This window comes from Channa argus, chromosome 11, assembly GCF_033026475.1.
Source record: "Channa argus isolate prfri chromosome 11, Channa argus male v1.0, whole genome shotgun sequence".
Taxonomy (NCBI): domain Eukaryota; kingdom Metazoa; phylum Chordata; class Actinopteri; order Anabantiformes; family Channidae; genus Channa; species Channa argus.
Genome location: NC_090207.1, coordinates 4,374,801 through 4,394,273, shown reverse-complemented (window position 1 = coordinate 4,394,273; position 19,473 = coordinate 4,374,801). Strand labels below are relative to the sequence as shown.

The 19,473-nt window shown below is 41.4% G+C and overlaps 2 protein-coding genes across 2 annotated transcripts; one reads left to right on the top strand and one right to left on the bottom strand.

The window, feature by feature from the left end:
• The first annotated feature begins 2,333 nt into the window (after positions 1–2,333).
• On the top strand, positions 2,334–6,809 carry ctsla (cathepsin La). The gene is made up of 8 exons (XM_067521384.1): positions 2,334–2,458; positions 3,405–3,536; positions 3,618–3,740; positions 3,879–4,031; positions 5,033–5,257; positions 5,340–5,508; positions 5,819–5,936; positions 6,368–6,809. The coding sequence occupies exons 2-8, from the start codon at positions 3,414–3,416 to the stop codon at positions 6,465–6,467; spliced, it is 1,011 nt and encodes a 336-aa protein (XP_067377485.1). The 5' UTR covers positions 2,334–2,458; positions 3,405–3,413; the 3' UTR covers positions 6,468–6,809.
• Positions 6,810–9,823: 3,014 nt separating this feature from the next.
• Positions 9,824–19,083, bottom strand: fbp2 (fructose-1,6-bisphosphatase 2). The gene is made up of 7 exons (XM_067521383.1): positions 18,816–19,083; positions 17,771–17,933; positions 16,558–16,650; positions 15,459–15,599; positions 14,994–15,131; positions 12,425–12,544; positions 9,824–10,279 (listed from the first exon to the last, which is right to left on the bottom strand). The coding sequence occupies exons 1-7, from the start codon at positions 18,986–18,988 to the stop codon at positions 10,094–10,096; spliced, it is 1,014 nt and encodes a 337-aa protein (XP_067377484.1). The 5' UTR covers positions 18,989–19,083; the 3' UTR covers positions 9,824–10,093.
• Between the last annotated feature and the right edge of the window lie 390 nt (positions 19,084–19,473).

Here is a 19,473-nt window from a genome sequence, read left to right as displayed (position 1 = left end):
CTTCGAAAGTAGTTGACTGGCTCCCTGTATTTATGAAACAACCGATTGAACAGGTAGTCAGCTGATGAAATTTTGGATTATAAAACTGACAAATGAGCCATTCTGCTGAGTGCTTCTTTCTCAAGTTGACCAAATCACTTACTCCTAAATATTGCCAACATATTTTATGTTGTAGCTCTTCTATCACCGCTGACTCCAGAAGGAAAAACAAGTGCACTTATCCTGTTTTTAAGGTCACTCCAAGACACAGATTTGGTGACTGGCCAACAAAAAAAAAAAAAAAATGCTCAGTCATCAATCATTGTCATGTGCTGCTTGTGCTTGAGCAACAGTTACATATGAGCTGCTGAGGAATGTCTACCTTCAGGTTTCTGCCAATGCATTTTCAGCCTAATGTAAAGTGTGACTCTGTGTTTTCTTAACCACATTTTGGACCATGGTGACTGTAGATGTTGGTTGGATTTTTGTATGATTGACGGGATTAAATTCACTTGTTTGATCAGTTGCATTCAGCCGCTCAGGGTAATTAATTGAATTTAATTAGTAGATTCCACTTCTTTTATATTCGCTATATTTAAAGAAGTAGTTTACCATTTTGAGAAATACACTTATTTCCTTTTTTGTCAAAATATACATAGTTTAGAAGATCATATTAAAGTTAAGCAGCACAAAATGGCAACATCCCAGTAAAGTACTTAACACTACACTGAGTACTTGATTAGTGTACTTCCACCACTGCATCGTAGGAGTCTTACAACTCCACAATTAAAAGGTTTAGTTGTAAATGTGTAAACAACTGTGCCTGCGCAGGGTTTCACAACATTATCAGTCACATGACCATCTGCCCTGATTAACTCATCTTTATGCCAGCAGTTCCTGGAAGTCCAGACATGATCCACATCAACAGCCTCCCGCAGGTTTGACGATGGAAACGTTGGCATTCACAGAGAAATCAAAGGGTCACATGTCTTTGAACAGAACGCACTGTATGTTAACGCAGCTGATCTGTAAACACGTCAGCACGTTGTCAACCAACAAACTTCATTCAATTATTTAAATTCATTAAAAGGTCTGTATGTGCCTTTGAGGATAGGATGTGTTCTAACAACTCTGTGCCCACATGGTTCATTCTCTGCTTGTCTACAGAGTAAACTAAAAACAAAGACTCTATCACAGGGGCGTTTCCTGCACTTTCTTTTTGCATATAGTAAGCTTGATTAAAAATAGATTAACTTCCATAACAGGTTTTGGTTATCTAGAAAAAAAAAATAGTTATAAAGGAAATTTACAGCGGTGAAGTAACATGGCCTACTGTACTGTGCATGGTCTGGGTTATTCTGCAGTTAATATCTCAGAATGGGCGGAATCGCATTTCCAGCTCCAGCGTGAATATGTTCAGAAATCCATGTGTCTCTGGCTCCTGAAGCCATCAAAGAGCTCATAAACTAGTAAAACCCATCATAAAAGTACTGAAAACGTTGACCAACATTATCTCAAGCGCTGCTTTGCGGTGAAACTTTCCATTGGTGTCAGTGTGTTTACGGTCCCACGTGTAATTGGGATCCTATGAGAAATCAGGTTCTACCTGAATTTCACAAACCTAACGAATGAAAACTTTAGGAATTATTACTATTTTCAGTGCAAGTATGTGTTGCTACATATGGTAGCTGCTCTTTATTGGAACTGGGTTTTAAAGCAGGTGCTACATGCTGTCACAGACTTAGCACGGGAAAAGCTGAGCTAGTCGGAGTCGGGAAGATTTATGATTATGGCAATTACTGCCAAAGAATGTGAGCGTTATTATAAATGCATGACAAAAAAACAAAACACTTGTTGACATCCAGGTAAGCATATATTGATGTGTTTACTTGAAATTGAAGGAAAAAACATGCTTGTTAAGGTCAAATGTTACCCTGCTGCAATCAGAAAATGAACTCCCACCACTGTTATCTCCCCATTTATAGAAACAACAAGTCGACCTGTTTGATTTAATGTCCAATAATAGATATTTTCTTATTTGGGATTTTGCAGTGTAAAAGCTTTTTAGCATAAGGTTAATTTGAATGTTAAATCAATCAGCTTTCACTAGTTTTTTGTGGGTTTTTTTGATTATGGGAATTGAGCAGCACTGTAAAGTCACTGAGGGTGTTAGACGTGAACCGATGATAAAACGAGGGAAACAGTGAGTAGATTAAAAGCTTTTTAAAAAATCTCATTTCAAGCTGCAACAATGCAGCAAAAAACAAACAAAGGAAAAAACACATTAGGTAAAGTTTTCTACAATCACGTGCCGAGAGACAGACGTCACATGTTATCGCCAGGGAGGCGGAGAAGTCCAACCAATCAGAGAGCTCGGTGGCGCATCAGCAGCTCTCGGGCCTTTAAATAGTGAGTGCGCCTCAGCCTGAGTATAACGTTTGGTTGTGCTGCTTTTCGTCCAGGGCAAAGGATTTTAACAGTAAGTTTTCAGATTTCTTCGTTTTACGTTTTTTTTTTTTTTTTACATTTGATTTCACACTTTATTCAGCAACGTAAAATCAAAAGTATATGTCTGTGTCTATCTTTAAGATTGTGGTGTTTTTTTTTCATGTGTGTTACAGTGTAGAAGTATCCCAGTTTTCGTTTAAAAAAAAAAATATCCCTTTTTCTGCATTTATTTCTCCAGTCAGCATAATCTACTTTTATTTTATTTTTTTTTTAATTTTTAATTTATTTTCTTGCTCTTCTCCAACTTTGTCCTCTTGTTTCACTCGGCTACATTGTTGTCGTCCCCCCCTTGTTGCTAAACGAGCAGCCATTGCTAATTTCTTAGCCGCGGCTGGAGCTAAGCCTGGCGTTTTAACACCGGGCACTAGTCGCCTGAGTTAAAAATCCCGCTGTTCGGCAGCTGCCGGCTCCACTTTTGGTTTTATTTTCGATTCGCCGGTTGCAGTTTCGGTGCTGCGGCCGGGTTCCTTGGCTCTTCCCGTCGCACCGTCGGATCCCGTGACTGTGCACTAAACAAAACAAGCTGGGTTTATTCTTGGGATCCGGCCAAGTTTCCGCTCCCAGATCCTCCGGGAAAACGAGCTAGAGATCAACAATTTTCAATAATTTCTCTCGCATGTCGATAAAATTACATTATCCTGAAAACCCATTGTACCATTTAGCGGTTTACGGCCTGAGTCTTATGTGGGATTTGAGCCGAACGGTCTCTAAATGTTGGGACCGTCGGGGACGTGCACCGCGGCCATAGTACGGATCTTATTCCCTGTTACTTATGAGTCATACACGTCTCATACCGGAGTTTCTGATAGTAAACGCAATAATCTAGACTAATAGTCTTGACTAGTCATGATTAAGTTGCTTCTTTGGAAATGGTGCATCCATGCTAACTAACACGGATCCTTCTCGTTTTCCATCAGGGAGTCACGATGCTGCTTCTATCCGTTTTGGCCGTGTGCCTGAGTGCCGTCCTCTCCGCTCCTGCCCTGGATGCACAGCTGAACGATCACTGGAACCTGTGGAAGAGCTGGCACAGCAAGGAGTATCACCAGGTAATGTGCTCGCCCTTCACCTGCTGTGTTCTAAGCCTGTTCCACCTAAAGAAATGTTAACTGGTGACCGCCTCTCTGCAGAAGGAGGAGGGCTGGAGGAGAATGGTGTGGGAGAAGAACCTGAAGAAGATTGAGCTGCACAACCTGGAGCACTCCATGGGCAAACACACCTACCGCCTGGGCATGAACCACTTCGGAGACATGGTAAGTCTGACATTCATTTTATTTATATATTTAAAAAAAAAAATCATTTCATTTGACTGTTCTGTCAGAAAACTCATGTTATGGAAAAAAACTGCTTTAAAAACAAAAAATCCATTACACTCCAAATTTTGTCACCAGACCCATGAGGAGTTCAGGCAGATCATGAATGGCTACAAGCGCATCACTGACAGCAAGCCCAGAGGGTCCCTGTTCATGGAGCCCAACTTTTTGGAGGCCCCACGTGCCCTGGACTGGAGGGACAAGGGCTATGTGACTCCTGTTAAGGACCAGGTAATGTTTTGTGTGTGTGTGTGTACCTGAGAAGTGTGTTGTTTTTTTTCAACAGGTCATAATTTGTGGATGGACCCATGTGATATAATCTAGCTACAATGTCAGTGAATGAAGGGAGATGCAGAAATTATATTGTTGTTAGACCCAATACCTGGCTGAGCAGGAAATTTAATGAACTGAGGCTTTTATCACCAAAATTCATTGTAATGCAGGGAAATGAGCTTTGCCGTAAAATAGAATCCCTGGTAGCTCTGCTGCACTCAAATCTATTACACCGCCTCGGTCTTGCAGAAAAACGTTCAGTCTTTACCACAAGCTTTTATTTTAATGCATTTGTTGGGTATACAGTGACACGGGCTACTGTTGGTGAAATTAAACATGATGTCAAAGGCACAAGTTCAGACTGTTGCATCATCACAAGTTTACTTAATGCAGCAGTGAGGGCACTTTGTCCACTGAAGTCAGTGTTTTGCTGGGACGGACAGATAAGTCAGCCACTTGTGGCTTGTTTTTGTTATCTGCCAGCTGCAGTTGGTTTTTTTTTTCTGTCTTTTTTTTTTTTTTTTTTTTTTTTCTTTCTCCACCTCCATGACGGCAGTTTGGTATCTCCGCCCCTTTGGCCCATGTTGACACTCTGTAAGATGAAACCAGGCCAGTGTGACGCAAACTGCATCATATACATTAGGTCAAAGTGCTTGAAGTTAAAACATCCCGTGTGACTTTGCTTCGATCAAGTTCTATTTGGAGTCAAGTACAAGTGCAACTTGTGTAAAACCTCATCATGTAAAGGGTAGATATTAAGAGATGAATTTATTATTATTAAAATTATTAAATTTAGTGGGTGTTGAACATGTGCAGTAAAAGTTAATCGCTCATAACATGGTGGAAAATGTAGAAACAGGCTTATTCTTGTCAAGCAGTTTCCTGATCAGTTTGAGCTGAAACTGAATTTTCATCTCACTCGTGTGATCCTAACATTTCCATCCACTCCGTCTTTCCAGGGTCAGTGTGGCTCTTGCTGGGCTTTCAGCACCACTGGAGCTCTCGAGGGTCAGGAGTTCAGGAAGACTGGCAAACTGGTGTCACTGAGCGAGCAAAACCTAGTGGATTGCTCCAGACCTCAAGGCAATGAGGGTTGCAATGGTGGCCTGATGGACCAGGCCTTCCAGTATGTAAAGGACAACCAGGGTCTGGACTCTGAGGACTCTTATCCTTATCTGGCAACAGTACGTATCTTCAAGTGTTTAGAAAATCTTACACGTCTCAAACACACATACATTTTGTTCACCTTCTGGTTCCGTCTTCCAGGATGATCAGCCATGTCGCTACGACCCCAAGTTCAACTCTGCCAACGACACCGGCTTTGTCGACATCCCCAGTGGAAAGGAGCGCGTGCTGATGAAGGCCGTGGCCGCTGTGGGACCTGTGTCTGTAGCCATTGATGCTGGACACGAGTCTTTCCAGTTCTACCAGTCAGGTCAGCTCTTTAAGCTTTAACTGTAACAAAAGAAGTGAACACCTTGGTCTTGATGTAATCTGCATAAACCCATAGCTGTTGACTACATGACTCAAAAAATGTATATTTTAATACAAGGTTAGTTTAAAAATATCAATAATGGAGAAAATGAATGCAAGTTATTCACCTAGTGGGTCATTTAGTGGCTAACAAGTCTGTGTTTTCCCTTGGGTTCCCAGAGATGGACAGATACTGTAAAACAGTTTACCGAGTAGTCCACCATGTCAAAATCCAGTTGCATGTAGTTGACTGGCTCCCTGGTTTATTTTAGGAATCTACTACGAGAAGGACTGCAGCAGTGAGGAGCTAGACCACGGTGTGCTGGTGGTGGGTTACGGCTTCCAGGGAGAAGATGTGGACGGCAAAAAATACTGGATCGTCAAAAACAGGTCGGTTAACATAAGTCGTCTCTGTGGGTTCTCAGCATCTGTACTAAGAGTAACGTCAGCTTGCAAAGATGCAGCTTATGTTTCCAAAGGTGTCTTAGTATTTCTGTGGGACTGTCAAGTCCGTGAGACTTTAGACATTTTAATTTTATTTTAATCAAGGCCTTTTCCAATATTTTAGTTGTCAGCTTTCTTTAGTTCAGGTCGACATTATTTATGCCGTCCTGTCAAATACAGGAAATTACCCTCAAATTTATTAGTTTGGCAAACTCCTTTTATTAGTTAAACGTCTTCCTTACGAAGTAAACATGAATTTCCATTGACTCAGTTTGCGGCAACATTCCTTTAAATTTAATGCACTGAAACTGCAGACGCTGTTTTTGTCCAGATTAAATTCATTAAATTTTTTTTTTTTTTTAATTTTGTTTTTGCAGCTGGAGTGAGAAGTGGGGGGACAAAGGCTACATCTACATGGCCAAAGACAAAAACAACCACTGTGGCATTGCAACAGCAGCCAGCTATCCTCTGGTTTAACTGCTGCACCATTAGTATTTTTAATGCGACTGTTTGGCTGGAGACAAGGGACGAGGGGTCAGCGTAGCAGACACGCTGACAGAAGGTTCTGCAAGATTTTATGGAGGATAAACTTTGATTTTAGGGAAACGTCTCAATTTTTGTGTGTGGTTGGTTTTATGCCACGTGGTGTTTTTTTTTTTTTTTTTTTTTTTTTTTAAGATTTTAGTTTAGTGTTTTATTGTTTGTAAATATGATCATGCTGCTTGGTCAGTGAGAGTAAAACTTGCTTCATTATTGTAATTGTTTTAAAAAATTTTTTTTTTTTCTATTACTGTGAATAATTAAAATTGTAAAACACTGCTTTGGTGTAAGGGCTGTTTTTATTTTTTTAAGTATTTATATTTAGATTAGTTCATCTCCCTGCTACTGTAGAGTAAGATTAGTTCCTGTTTTCAGTTTCCAACTATTTTCTGGTTTCTTTAGTTAAGTAAAAATGGTAGTATTGGAATCCATTGATGTAAATTCCCAAACTGCAAATCCAAAATGTGTTTCGTGAGCGGGGACAAAGACGTTCAACCAGTTTGCCTGTAAATGACTCCTTGTTCAGGTTGACGATTCTATTGAATATCCAAAAAAATGGCACGTTGAAAGTTAACTGGCTCATAATCCTAAGACCTTAAACCTGCACATCACCGGCCTCCTTTAACACAAATGACAGAATAAACTCAAACTTTATTGCTTTATGCACAACCCACTGTAACTCTGCCGATTGGAGGTTTTTATGAGGGATGTACTTGCGGTGTTCAGGTTAATTTAGGGATTCTCTCACAACAAACTAGGCAGAGTCTAGCCTTTGTTTATGCCATGTTTTGTTAATATTTCATATTCAACCACTGACTGAGGGATATCTACCGTACTGTAGATCCATCAAGCTAGTTTAACATGTCCCATGTCATAAGCAGCAGTACTTTGATGTTTAGTGCCATTAGGATCTTGGAGTTGAGGACACAATAGTCGGTTTACTGCAGGAGAAGTGTCACCTCATTATTCTGTAAAGCTGTAAACACTAAAGATGACATCAACCTTTATTTTAACAGAAATCAAAGGATTGTATGGTTTAACAAAGGTTAAATTGTTAAAGTGCTCTCACAAGACTTAAAAATCCAGATAATCAGTATGCAGTGCTATGAAAGAAGGAAATTCTCATGAATAATGCAAAGTTTGACCATATTGCCTGATTATGTTCACTTAATCCAAACCCATTGTTTTAAAATAGAGAATATTATAATCCTCAGGCTACAGTAGGTTAAAGTTGAGGCATTTATTCTTTCAGGCCAAGATGTGACTTGTGATTAAAGTTTAATTTTAAAATGATTTATTTTCCATTAATCTTCACTTAATTACTCATATCCAAACTGAAATAAACATCTTTGGCAACAATTACAGTTCGAGACTTTGGTACAAGCTTCATCACAACAGGATGTGGAAGTTTATCCCCTTCTTCCTGGCAGGTCCCCTGAAGCTCCATCAGACTGAATGGGAAGTGTTTTTGAGCTGCCATCTTCAGGCCTCTTCGCAGATGTTCAGGCTAAGAAACTTAGTGATATTCAGAACCTTTTGCCTGAAGTCACAATCGAGAGTTCAGTCCAGGTTGATCCATGGAACCAGCCGTCAGAGCAGGTGGTGGGGTGTGATGTGCAACCAGCCAAAAGAGGGAAAGGAGGCGGCAGGAGGCCTGGGAGAGAGGTGAAGGGCTCTGTTCACCCAAATTTTACACACGGGGGAAAAAAAAAAAAGAACAGAAAAAAACATTTTCTCACTTACCCCTGCCGTTGGATTTCCAGACACACAGATGTTTTTAGTTTTCTGTCTAAAAAGTTTTAAATATTAATCTCTGACGCGTCTGTCACTGCTCTAAAACAGTGAAGGTGAATGGGGGAAAAATGCTATTTAAAACTTAATAAAAACAATATGGAGGTGACAGGAAAATCGCCACCAAATCCAGTAAATCACACAAAAAGTACAGAAACCCGGGACAAACAGATTTCCTCACTCAGTTTCTGGCAAAGCTGTATAATACAGGAAATGGTCATTTAGGTGGGACAAGTTGTGTTGATTCTTTGACTGAGTATTTGCTTTTTAGTATAGATCTGTATAGATATAGATACAAGTACTTATCTGTCTCTATATAGCTAGATAGAAATAAATATATCTAGATATAATTTTTGCATATATATACAGGGTTGTTCAAAATAATAGCAGTACAATGTGACTAAGCAGCATAATCCAGGTTTTTAGTATATTTTTTATTGCTAACTGGGCAATTAGTTGAAAGGGGTGCGTTCAAAAAAATAGCAGTGTGGCATTCAATCACTGAGGTCATCAATTTAGTGAAAAAACTGATGAAGCAGCACTTGTTGAACATGCATTTGAAAGCATGAGGAAAATGGGTCGTTCAAGACATTGTTCAGAAGAACAGCGTACTTTGATTAAAAAGAGGGGAAAACCTATAATGAGGTGCAAACAATTTATAGGCTGTTCAGCCAAAATGATCTTTGTGAGACGACCCCCGAACTCTGAATTAAAGCCACAGTACACAGTGAAGACAGTGAAGCACGGTGGTGCCGGCATCATGATAGTGGCATGTTTCTCCTACTATGGTGTTTCTGAAGCAAAACCCAGAAATGTAAAGGAACTGTGGAATTTAGTTAAAGAATCATGGAGTGGAATAACAGCTGAGAGGTGCCACAAGTTGGTTGACTCCATGCCACACAGATGTGAAGCAGTTTTAAAAAAAACTGTGGTCATGCAAACAAAATATTAGTGTAGTGATTCACATGATTTGCTAAATCCTAGAAACAAAAATGTACAAGATAGTTTTGAGTTTGTACAGTCAACGGCAGACACTGCTATTTTTTTGAACGCACCCCTTTCAACTAACTGCCCAGTTGCACAGCTTTACCAGCATGCACATCATGAACGCTGGCTCTTGTTTGTTCTCTGAGAATCTACTGCACCTGCTGGTAACTTGTTTGCCACGTAGCAATAAAAAATATACTAAAAACCTGGATTATTCTGGTTAACTACGGTCGAACTAGCTTCCGTAGGATGACATGTGGACTGTAACTTGAATTGCGCATCAACTGCAAAAAATGTAACAACCCTGCTATTTTAAAAGCCCATTAAACACCAGCTTTACAGTAACAATCGCTAAAATTAGTGCCTAAGAAACTAGACTCTTCCTCTTTCTTCTTTTGGAAAAACCAAGTCCGAATGATGTGTGTTTATGAGCAAACACATTAACTCAGCACATTGCTGCTGTCTAACACAGTGAGTCTCCACTGCTGCGTTGCACATAGTCAAAAGTACACAGCTTTGTTTTGGAAAAATTATGTTTACTTCCTTTTAAATTCAGCATCATATCCTAGAAATCATCTGATGTCGGGTTAATTATTCACAATGTTTTCTTGGTTATATCACAAAATCAGTTTTCTCTGATCTCAGCATGACTATGTCCGCATGACAATATAACTTTGTCATGATGGTGAAAAAACAACATTTTAAGAATCTGTTTTTTTTGTGTGTGTGTGTGTGTGCAGAAAAACATTAACCGCTGGCAGAACTGGGAACAATGCCGCAAAGCTTTACGAGAACTTCTTCACAAAGGACAGGTACTCGTTGACGTCGTCGGGGGAGCCGACCACGAAGGGAACCCGTTGGTGGAGGGCTTCGGGCTGAACGTCCAGGATCCTCTGGGTGCCGGTGGTGGCGAGGCCTCCCGCCTGCTCGATGAGGAAGGCAATGGGGTTGCACTCGTACAGCAGCCGCAGCTTTGTGGAGAGAGATTGAAGAAAAAAGAAGAACACGTTAAAAACAGGGTTAAAATTCTGTGCTTCTTTTGCTTTAGGCCCAATTTAAAGGATTTAGAAGCTTTAATTAGTTTGATTGCTGGTTGAATAATAGTTCACAGATGTTTGTGTTTGTGAAAATACTTCAGCACGATATTTTGTCCCTTCCAGGCTTCTGTTTGAAGAAGGGCTGCAGGACTTCTGGACCTCAAACTAGTCATATTATACAGGGATCCACTCTGCTCCCTACAGCCCTCACTCTCCCTGCTCTGCTCTGCTCTGCTACGCTCTGCACAGCACTGAAAAATCTTTAAGAAGGGAATGTGTCTCCATCTCGGAAGTATGAGCAAAAAGAGTCTCTGGTTTAATGACCCAGAAACAAAACTCATCCCCTGCTCACATCATCACCACAGTGAAGCCAAGTGAAGGCAGCATCTCGCTATACAGTGCTGTGTTGACAGTCGAATATCTGGGGAGAGACTTCAAATAGGCAGTTTCAGACACCTTTCATCAAATGTGATGGATCTTGTGAGGATCTGCCAGGAAAAATGGGATAAAACCTTCATAAAGCATCAAATCCAGATGTGACCATCTTGTAGGGAAAAAAGAACTAAACACATTTGAGCTTTGGGTCATAAAGCGTAGACTGCTACAAGGTGGAGTGATCATGAAGGGGTCTGACTAGTTTCTGAAGCCACTGCAGCCTTTGGTTGCCATGTAATCACTCAGACACCTGGTTGCCCGAAATACTCTTGCAAGGTAGTTTCACTTCCCAGTAAGCCCTGACTAACATCTACACCAAACCAGACTAAAATCGGGCTCAAATGTGAAAGTCGGGGTTTTCCCTTGCTGTTCAGGGCCTCGGGTGGTGCCTGGCTTCTAGGTAGGTAGGTGTGAGCTTTTTTAAATGATTATTGTTATGCTTTTCATATGAAAAACACTTCATCAGAAACCTGATTGCTCCCTGGATGCCTCAAACACAGTGGCCCTGCTGCCAGATGCCGGGCCTCTAAAATACAGACGCGGTGTCACTTTCATACCTTGAAGCCCGCACACGAAGGCAAGTGATAGGTGTGTTGTGCGAAAGGTGTTATTGTTCTTTGTAAAGCACTTTGAACCTTGAACTGCCGTATTTAACATGAGCTATGCAAATAAATGACCTCGCCCTGCCAATGTATAACAAAAGGTTGAAGGTCAGCGACTACGATGTGGGATGTTGTGAGATAAGACGTCCTCACCACACACAGAGGTTTCAGAAAGCAGTGACTGCCCTCCCACTGTCCACGTGCTTTCATTTAAATTAGGGTCTTATTTGACAAATGTGTTTAGACACAACGATTGGGTCCATACTATTCACGTTACCGGGAAGGACATGAGGGAGCTTGTAGTCTATGATTGAAGGAGAAAAAGTCTAATAAAACTTTAATAACACAGTAAACTGACTCTACTGTCCGTCATTCAAGCTACTGTTTTCTTTTAAAGGCCTAAATCGGTGCCCGGACTCTAAGTTTGTACCATTTCCAAGTCAACGTTGACAGTAACGGACAGGTCTTGTGAAGCAAACTCCTCCGGGGTGGCGTGTGACTCAGCCCGACTTTTGGGCGTGTTAGCTTGCGGTTTGGTGCTTGTTTGGATCAGGGATTTTATAAATGAAGCCAAAATGATTTGGATGGTGAAGCTGGTGAAGATCCCTGTTTTGGTTTTTATTCACATGGTGGATTCCCGGTTTCTTCTCTTACAAACCAGATCTGTCTTGGAAAAAAAAAAAGGCACTTTGACTTCTTTAAAACACCACCTTGTACTGCTTCAGTGTTTACCTGTGTGACATGGACTATGTGGGTGGTGGCGAGGATTTCGGTGGGTCTAGAGCCTCTAAACAGTCCTCAGTGTACAGTTTTTCTGACACTGCTCCTCTATTTAGTGCAGTGCAGCAGAGATAGTGGATTTCAACCTCAACCTCCCCAAATATGCCATGAGGCTCCAGCCAATCCACACCTCTCCATAATTTACATTTGAAGGCCTTTTAAGCAGCCTAGTTTATGGTGCTGTGCTCTGCCCAAGTCAGTCCGTTCAAAAGGCCTTGAGTTAATCCGACATCCTGGCAGAGGTCATGATGTCCGGTGTTACCTTTCCCTTGGGGCTCTTCTCATTGGCGGGATACATGAAGATGCCTCCGTAGGCGATGGTGCGGTGAATATCCGAGACCATAGAGCCCACGTATCGAGCTCCGTAGGGGGCGCTGCCATCCTGCAGAGTGGAGGACATTTGAATTTAGTTAGTTCAGGGAACCTTCTTTAATGTTTCTCATCAGTTGGTGCAATTGTGTGACAACCTTCAGGGTCAGGTTTTTTTTTTTTTTTAAACTGTCCACACTTATTCACAATTCTTAAAACATACGATTTAACTATCGATCATAAAGGATCATAAATGACGAGGCCTATCAGGCAGCTCATTTGGAAGTTGCAGCCACAGCATTTGCGTCGTTCAGCGTTTATGAACAGGCCGATCACGGAAGACGAGCTGTCCAGCAAACAGCAGACAAATCAAAGTCCATCTGCAGCAGCTGCAACGTGTATTAGAGCTGCCAACAGCAGGGACTCGCTGCTTATACGCACACGTCCTGAGGCGGGCACGACGTGATGCAGGGTCATGTGTTTGCCGACTCACATCTTAATCATCATACGGGAGGAGTGTGTGTGTGTGTGTGTGTGTAGTATTTCCCAAACTACACGCTCCGTAATGCTCCTAAGTAAAAATAAGAAACCACATCCAGCTGTCCGCACTGCATGACACTTCCTAAAATGAATGAAAAGAGAAGGAAAAAGCAGCAGCAAGAGGGTGTGGGAAACGTATAGGGGTCAAAATATGCGTGTCCAAGTGTCCCATCTCATCTGTTCTTGACTAATAATTGAACACACATCACTCATCGTTAGACTTTTCCTATGGAAATGAAACCCAGAACAACAACAACCGCAATTTTACTCTACACGCAAAGAAAACAGTTTCAGGAAGCTATAAAATCATTTCCTAAAACAACACACACACACACACACACACACACACACACACACACACACACACACACACACACAAGCATATTACAATGAGTTCCTCGGAAATTCTAAATAATTCATAATGTTGAAGCTTGTGATGAAGCTGCCAGATGTTGTGTGTTTCAGCGGGTGATGCGGCAGAAACATCTGGTTTAGAAAGAGCAAAGGACAATAAGGTGAAAAAAAAAAAAAAAGGGAAACAATAAGGATGCCAGTAAACGGGATGGAGACTTCCCTTTGGGTTTTTTCAGCCTGACTTTTCAGCCTTCCAGTTCAGCCTCGTGAGACAAGTTTTCTAGTCTTTCACAACCTCATGTGGTCTCTGCCAGGACATGTAGGATATGTGAGACATACCGCGATGGGCGTGTGACCAATGTTCCCTTGACTGATGAAAGAAAAATGATGGCACAACATCTACAGTAAAAGTTTTTTTTTTTTTTACCTCCAAATTACCTCCAAGAAAAGTAAAAAGTGTCTAAAAATATGGTCAGACATTGATCCTCATCTATTTTAACTGAAATCCTACAAAGCCTTGAAATGTTCTGGTCCATATGGGTCGTTTAAACTTTTGAAAAACTATTTGCAGCCACGAGCAAACCTGGAGATCCGTCAATGAAACACGATTAGCGGTGTTAAAGCTACTGGGACCCACAGGTAACATTCAAACATCTCTGACTCATGGCTACGAAAACAGAAATGTTCAAAAACTTACGAGGGGTAAAAATAACGTAATTAAGTTTGAAAACTGATCAGAAGGACCAAACATATCAGTCAAGAAAAATGATCTAAAAGCAGGTTTAATGTTCAGCATTATTAATTCATTATTATTAATTCAAACAGATGCGGTTTGTCGAAACAGTTCATCATCTCTGCGCTCTAAAAATATTTTAAAAGCTCCAATGTGCTGTTTCTTAACATTCTTATTCTTGAAATTGTACTACAATTTATACACAGTGTACTTTTGACAGTAAGGTGTGAAACGCCCTGAAACACTATTCGTTGCGTGTCGCCGTGGAAATGTTCAGGAAAAGTTCCCACTCAGGCGGCGCATCACATACCGATGAGCAAACAAACTTTGTTGCCATGTTTGTGACTGTGTGGGAAGAAATGCGGAGCGTGCGCCTGTGGAAATCGGAGTTTAAACATCTGACGGGACAGCGGTTTCCATGGTAACAGAGCGCTTGCTGCAGTAACACAGCTGACCGAGCTGCCGCCCTTCGGCACACCTGACTAAACCTTGTCGCTTGACCGAGTGTTGATCACATGTTTGGGTCAGGATCCGTGCACTTCGCCTATTCTACCCACCCTCCCACCCCCATACCCCCCACCTCACCACCACCACCACCACCCGCACCAACTGTCCTAATCAAACCTTTATACTCCACCACGCAAATCAATCAAGAAATACATATCTAAACAGCTTTCTTCGCACAAATTATTTTGCCCAGAAGACTACATGCAAACGAGGTCTTCCGGAATAAATGATTAGTCAGGACTCACATGATGAGTATGAGGAGCCGCTGACGTTGGGAATCCTGCCTCTGAACTAATCACAGGTTCAACTGCGTGTCAGCGAACTCAGAGGGAAGATGCTAGAGTGGACACCGCTCTCACTTCTGTAACTTTTTGGAGTATCTGCTCACCTCAGGGTACTTCTTGTGCTTTAAGTACTCGTTGATGGAGGGGTGGAAGTACTTGGCGTAGCCCTCGTTCACACTGTAGATCTTTCCCCTCGGCTTGATCTTCACGTTCTTCTCAGTCAGGATGAACTCACCGACGGCCTGAGGAAGAAAGACATAACCTGTAAAACAACCCAAAGTCATCTTGCAATTGAATTTGCAATGTAGCTTGTATTGACCTCGCGAAAAAAAAGGGTTATAAAAGCGACCGTACACACAAACAATTGAGATGAACAAAAGCTACATGACACAAAGTTATTAAACAAAACAACACATGTCAAGATATTCTACATACTGATGGCGAGATCATTTATATGATATATTATATTTATTTTCAGTTGACTTCCTGTCATTTCACCGTCACCGAGTAGTTCTGACACGCAGCTGAAAACAGGGGACGCTGAACTGCACTGAGCCTGCAGCACTCACAGGGTCCAGCATGAAGAAGTTGAGGCCGGCACCGGTGCTGAGAGCCACCAGGGTGGCGCTGCCGTACAGGGCGTAGCCGGCACACACGATGTTGTTGCCCTGCTGCAGGGCGTCTTGATCTGTGGGCTCCCCGTCTGTCACCTGAACGAGAAAAAAACAAGTCAGAAAAGACGAGTTTCGACTTCAGATACTGTGGACTGAGACTAAAGAGTTCTGAAAGTATGAGATATGAGAACAGTACGGAGACGGATGAGCCAGGCCACGCAACATACAAAGAAACAAGAAAACAAATAGAAAGAAGCAAATAAAGAAACGTTGCTCAGTTTGACGCAGTGCGTTGTTTCATACAAACCCCGAATAAGATCAACTGATTTCAGTTAATGGGTTAAATTACGAGTAGAGCAGTAGAGAGATGGTAATAGTGACACCAACACAATGTGGTTAATAATAAACTGTGAGCGACAGTCTGCACAGGCCAGTGTGAGAATATTAACTAAACTCTGCTCTTTTTGTAAAATGAGGGAAATAACAATCATGTATTTAAGGTAAAGGGAAAAATAGTTTGTGAGCATCTTTTGTTTTTTTTGTTTTGTTTTTTTACCCTGGTCAGTATTTGTACAGTATTGTGTTGTGTTCACTGAGACTTGTTGCTGCTCTGATGATGATGAAACATGCAGTGTGTCTGACTGCAGCTCAGGTAACTGAAGCCTGATTTAGCGGGACGGCAGCGCCCTCTTGTGTCTGCGGTGGGTAACTGGGTTTTTTTTTACGCAATGAATATATAACCCTACAATTCTAAAACATAAAACAATCTGATCATTATAAAACAAAATCAGCTTTATTGTATTTATTTGATGATGTTACAGCAAAGCTCATGCAGATTAAAAAACCCTAAATGTTATTCATAGTAAATATTGACAATGAGACACAATCAAATATTCAGCAAATTAAACAACAGCACAACAATGAACGCAAACAAGTTTTATACAGAGAGAAAACTGCAGGGGTTATTTTACTGGTTTCTTAACTTTGAGTGTAAACAAAAAAAAAGTGACATTGTTCTACAGTAACTGTGTGCTTCGAGTATTGTGGCACTGACCCGTTTGTAGATGGCAAATATGGTGCCAATTGAAGCCAAACAGTCGATGTTACTGGATCCGTCCAGTGGGTCAAAACAAACCACGTACTTTCCCTGAGACAATAAAATCAACCCAAGAAGATAAAATCAAACAAACTGTTGGAAATGAATAGAAATGTAATTCAAAATACTTAAAAAACAAAATCTGAAAATAATATCATTATTATTAGGAAATATTCAAATTTCTTATTCATATATAACCTGTTCACATGAGTCACCCTCAAACTTTTTTCTACTCTAGTTTTTAATATTTAGACAATTTATTTTTAAATAAATTGAAAATGAAACATCAAAAATAAACATCCCTTTCAGCATTCAGGTGATGAATGAATATAACTTTACATTTTAAAAACTAAACATCCTCAGCTGTTAGCTGTGGCTGTAGACATGATATTAATTAACAAGGCACTGGTATGATGAATTGTGAATAATTCATAGGTTGTCTAATATAGGAGTAGTCAGGTGTGTCTTTCAAACTGCAATATTTATTCAGCTGATATGAGAATAATGTAATCTTGAACATTTTGTGTTTCTGTATGAATGAATGCACTAAACCCAACTTGCAGCAAAGTACTAGTCAGTCTGACAAGGATATTTTGCAATAAAGTGGGAACCTCAAAGAAATTTCAGGTCAGCATCAGCTACACGCACAATGAAAATCAAGGACAGACTATGAGAGACAAAGTCTGTCTGTGGCAATTTGTTTTTGGTCACGTGCATTTCTGGCCATTTGCTCATCCGATGTCTACTAGATGTTTCAAGTCTGTGTTTGATCACTTGTGCACCACATCTTTGGGTTCGGTTGAGTTCTAGGTTGTTGATAAGTTTTTTGGGGGGGTCATTTCTACATCCTCAAAGTTTCTAGGTTTCTAGGTTAAACCTTGAAACATTGAAAACACAAGTTGTGTCATGTAAAATGAAGATGAAATATTTAGGATTCCAGCCACATGAAGTAGCATTGTGAATGTGAGAAACGTGGTGTCACTACAAAGTGAAAGTGTCAAAAGAAAACATTCGAATCTAAGGAAACGGTGGCTTTCTGTGTCATATTGTGGCTTGTTTTCCACTTGGGAAAGTCCTCTTTGCCCAGTAGTCTGAGGTGTCAACTGTTAAAGCTCCATCATCAAACTGTGTTAGTTTCAGTCCCATCAAACACCCAGTGTTCACCACTTACCCTCTTATCCTTTGGAGTGATGATGAGTTCCTTGTCCTCCTCAGACACTATGCAGCAGGTGCTGTAGGAGGCCTGCAGCATGTTCCTCACCAGGTCATTAGAGAGCACGTCCAGCTTCTTCACATCGTCCCCCGTCACGTTCACGGAACCCGCCATGCCCTGCCTGCATGCACGGACCAATCAGGAGCCAGATTTTACTCCCGGATGCAAACACACTCGATTGAGAAACAATTTGCTAACATCCTGTGATTTCACAGACAACACGAACAAGAGAACATGCAGCATTTATATTTTACTGCACTAAGATTAGTAGGACTATGTAAGGGCCAAATTTTGACCACAGACGAGCCCAGAGGGACTTTAAGACATGGTAGATCTGGTGTGTACTTTGGTACTTTGGCATTTACTATCTTTAGAAGGCTACTGACATGGATGCGTTCATGTTTTACTTTTTCGTACACTCCAGAGGACAAAAATCCAAATGTTGCGCCTTAGCCAATTCACAATGTTCCAGAAATCTCCCACGACAGACTTGAGCAATCATCCCCTGCTAATAAAGGCGCTGCAAAGCTGCACAGTCCTTTGTCACTTCAAGATTAGAGAGCTGAAATGCACCCGAATCATGCAAAGTTCACCATCCAGTTTATACTAGAACAGCATGGACTCTACTCAGTACAAAACACGTTTTCCTACAGTATCAGCTCTACATTGTTTCACACGTTCATCAGCTGAGTGTTGAAATCTGAACTGACCTATCTATGACAACGTCTACATTGTTAACTTGAGCAAACGCAGCCTTGAGCTTCTTGGCTCCTAATCTATTGTTGGAGTGAACCTAATGTCAAATATCCACCATGAGCAAGACGCTGAAATTCTGCCAACCCTTGACTGTTGTTCTGCAGCTCACCTTGACCTTTGACCTCTCCGTGAGGAGATTCAAGGAGACTTCAACAAACGAGCTTTAACAGCTCAGAACAAATTGACACACCAGTCTTTGTTCACTCAGTAATATCACCTAAACCTATTCTAGTACCTCAGTACTTACAGGTGGGCCAGACCTGCCTTGCGCACAGCAGAGGAAATGGCTTTAATGGCGGTCAGCATGGCAGTGAGGAGCTGGGTGAGCTCACCAGTCGCCCCCTTAGCCTGGCGGCCGGTCTCAATGATGAACCGGGTCAGAGTCCATACGTCCGTGTCAAATGCAGACTGATCAGACATGCTGGGTTTCCGTTCTTCTGTCTCTCGCGGTGGGCTGTAGACTGCGTGCGTGGCAAGCAGAGGACACAGCAGCAAGTGAGCGACCTCATTAGCAGCCAAGTCCTTTTCATACCTAGAGCCATGAAGGCAAGCCAGGGGAATCTATTTGTGAGTGCAGCCGAGTGGAAGAGTGAGCGTGTATATGTGGGTGAGGGGGTGTCAGGTGTCAGCCCTAAGGACTGGGACAGTGTAAGTCTGCCCAACAAGCACACATCCACTCTTTTATTGATTTAGACATAAACCTTGCAACATGTGTGACAACAGTAACTCAAGACTTTTTAAAGCTGAAGAGAGTGTGGAGCTGTCACAAAAGAGGACAAGCACCAGGCTCATGTTTCCTTCAGCTGACACATCCTGCAGATTTTGGACTGTGATGCTTTGAATGCACGGCCCACTTCTGAGAAAGCATGTGCAAATGCCTTTGTACCAGATTTGTTCAATAGGTT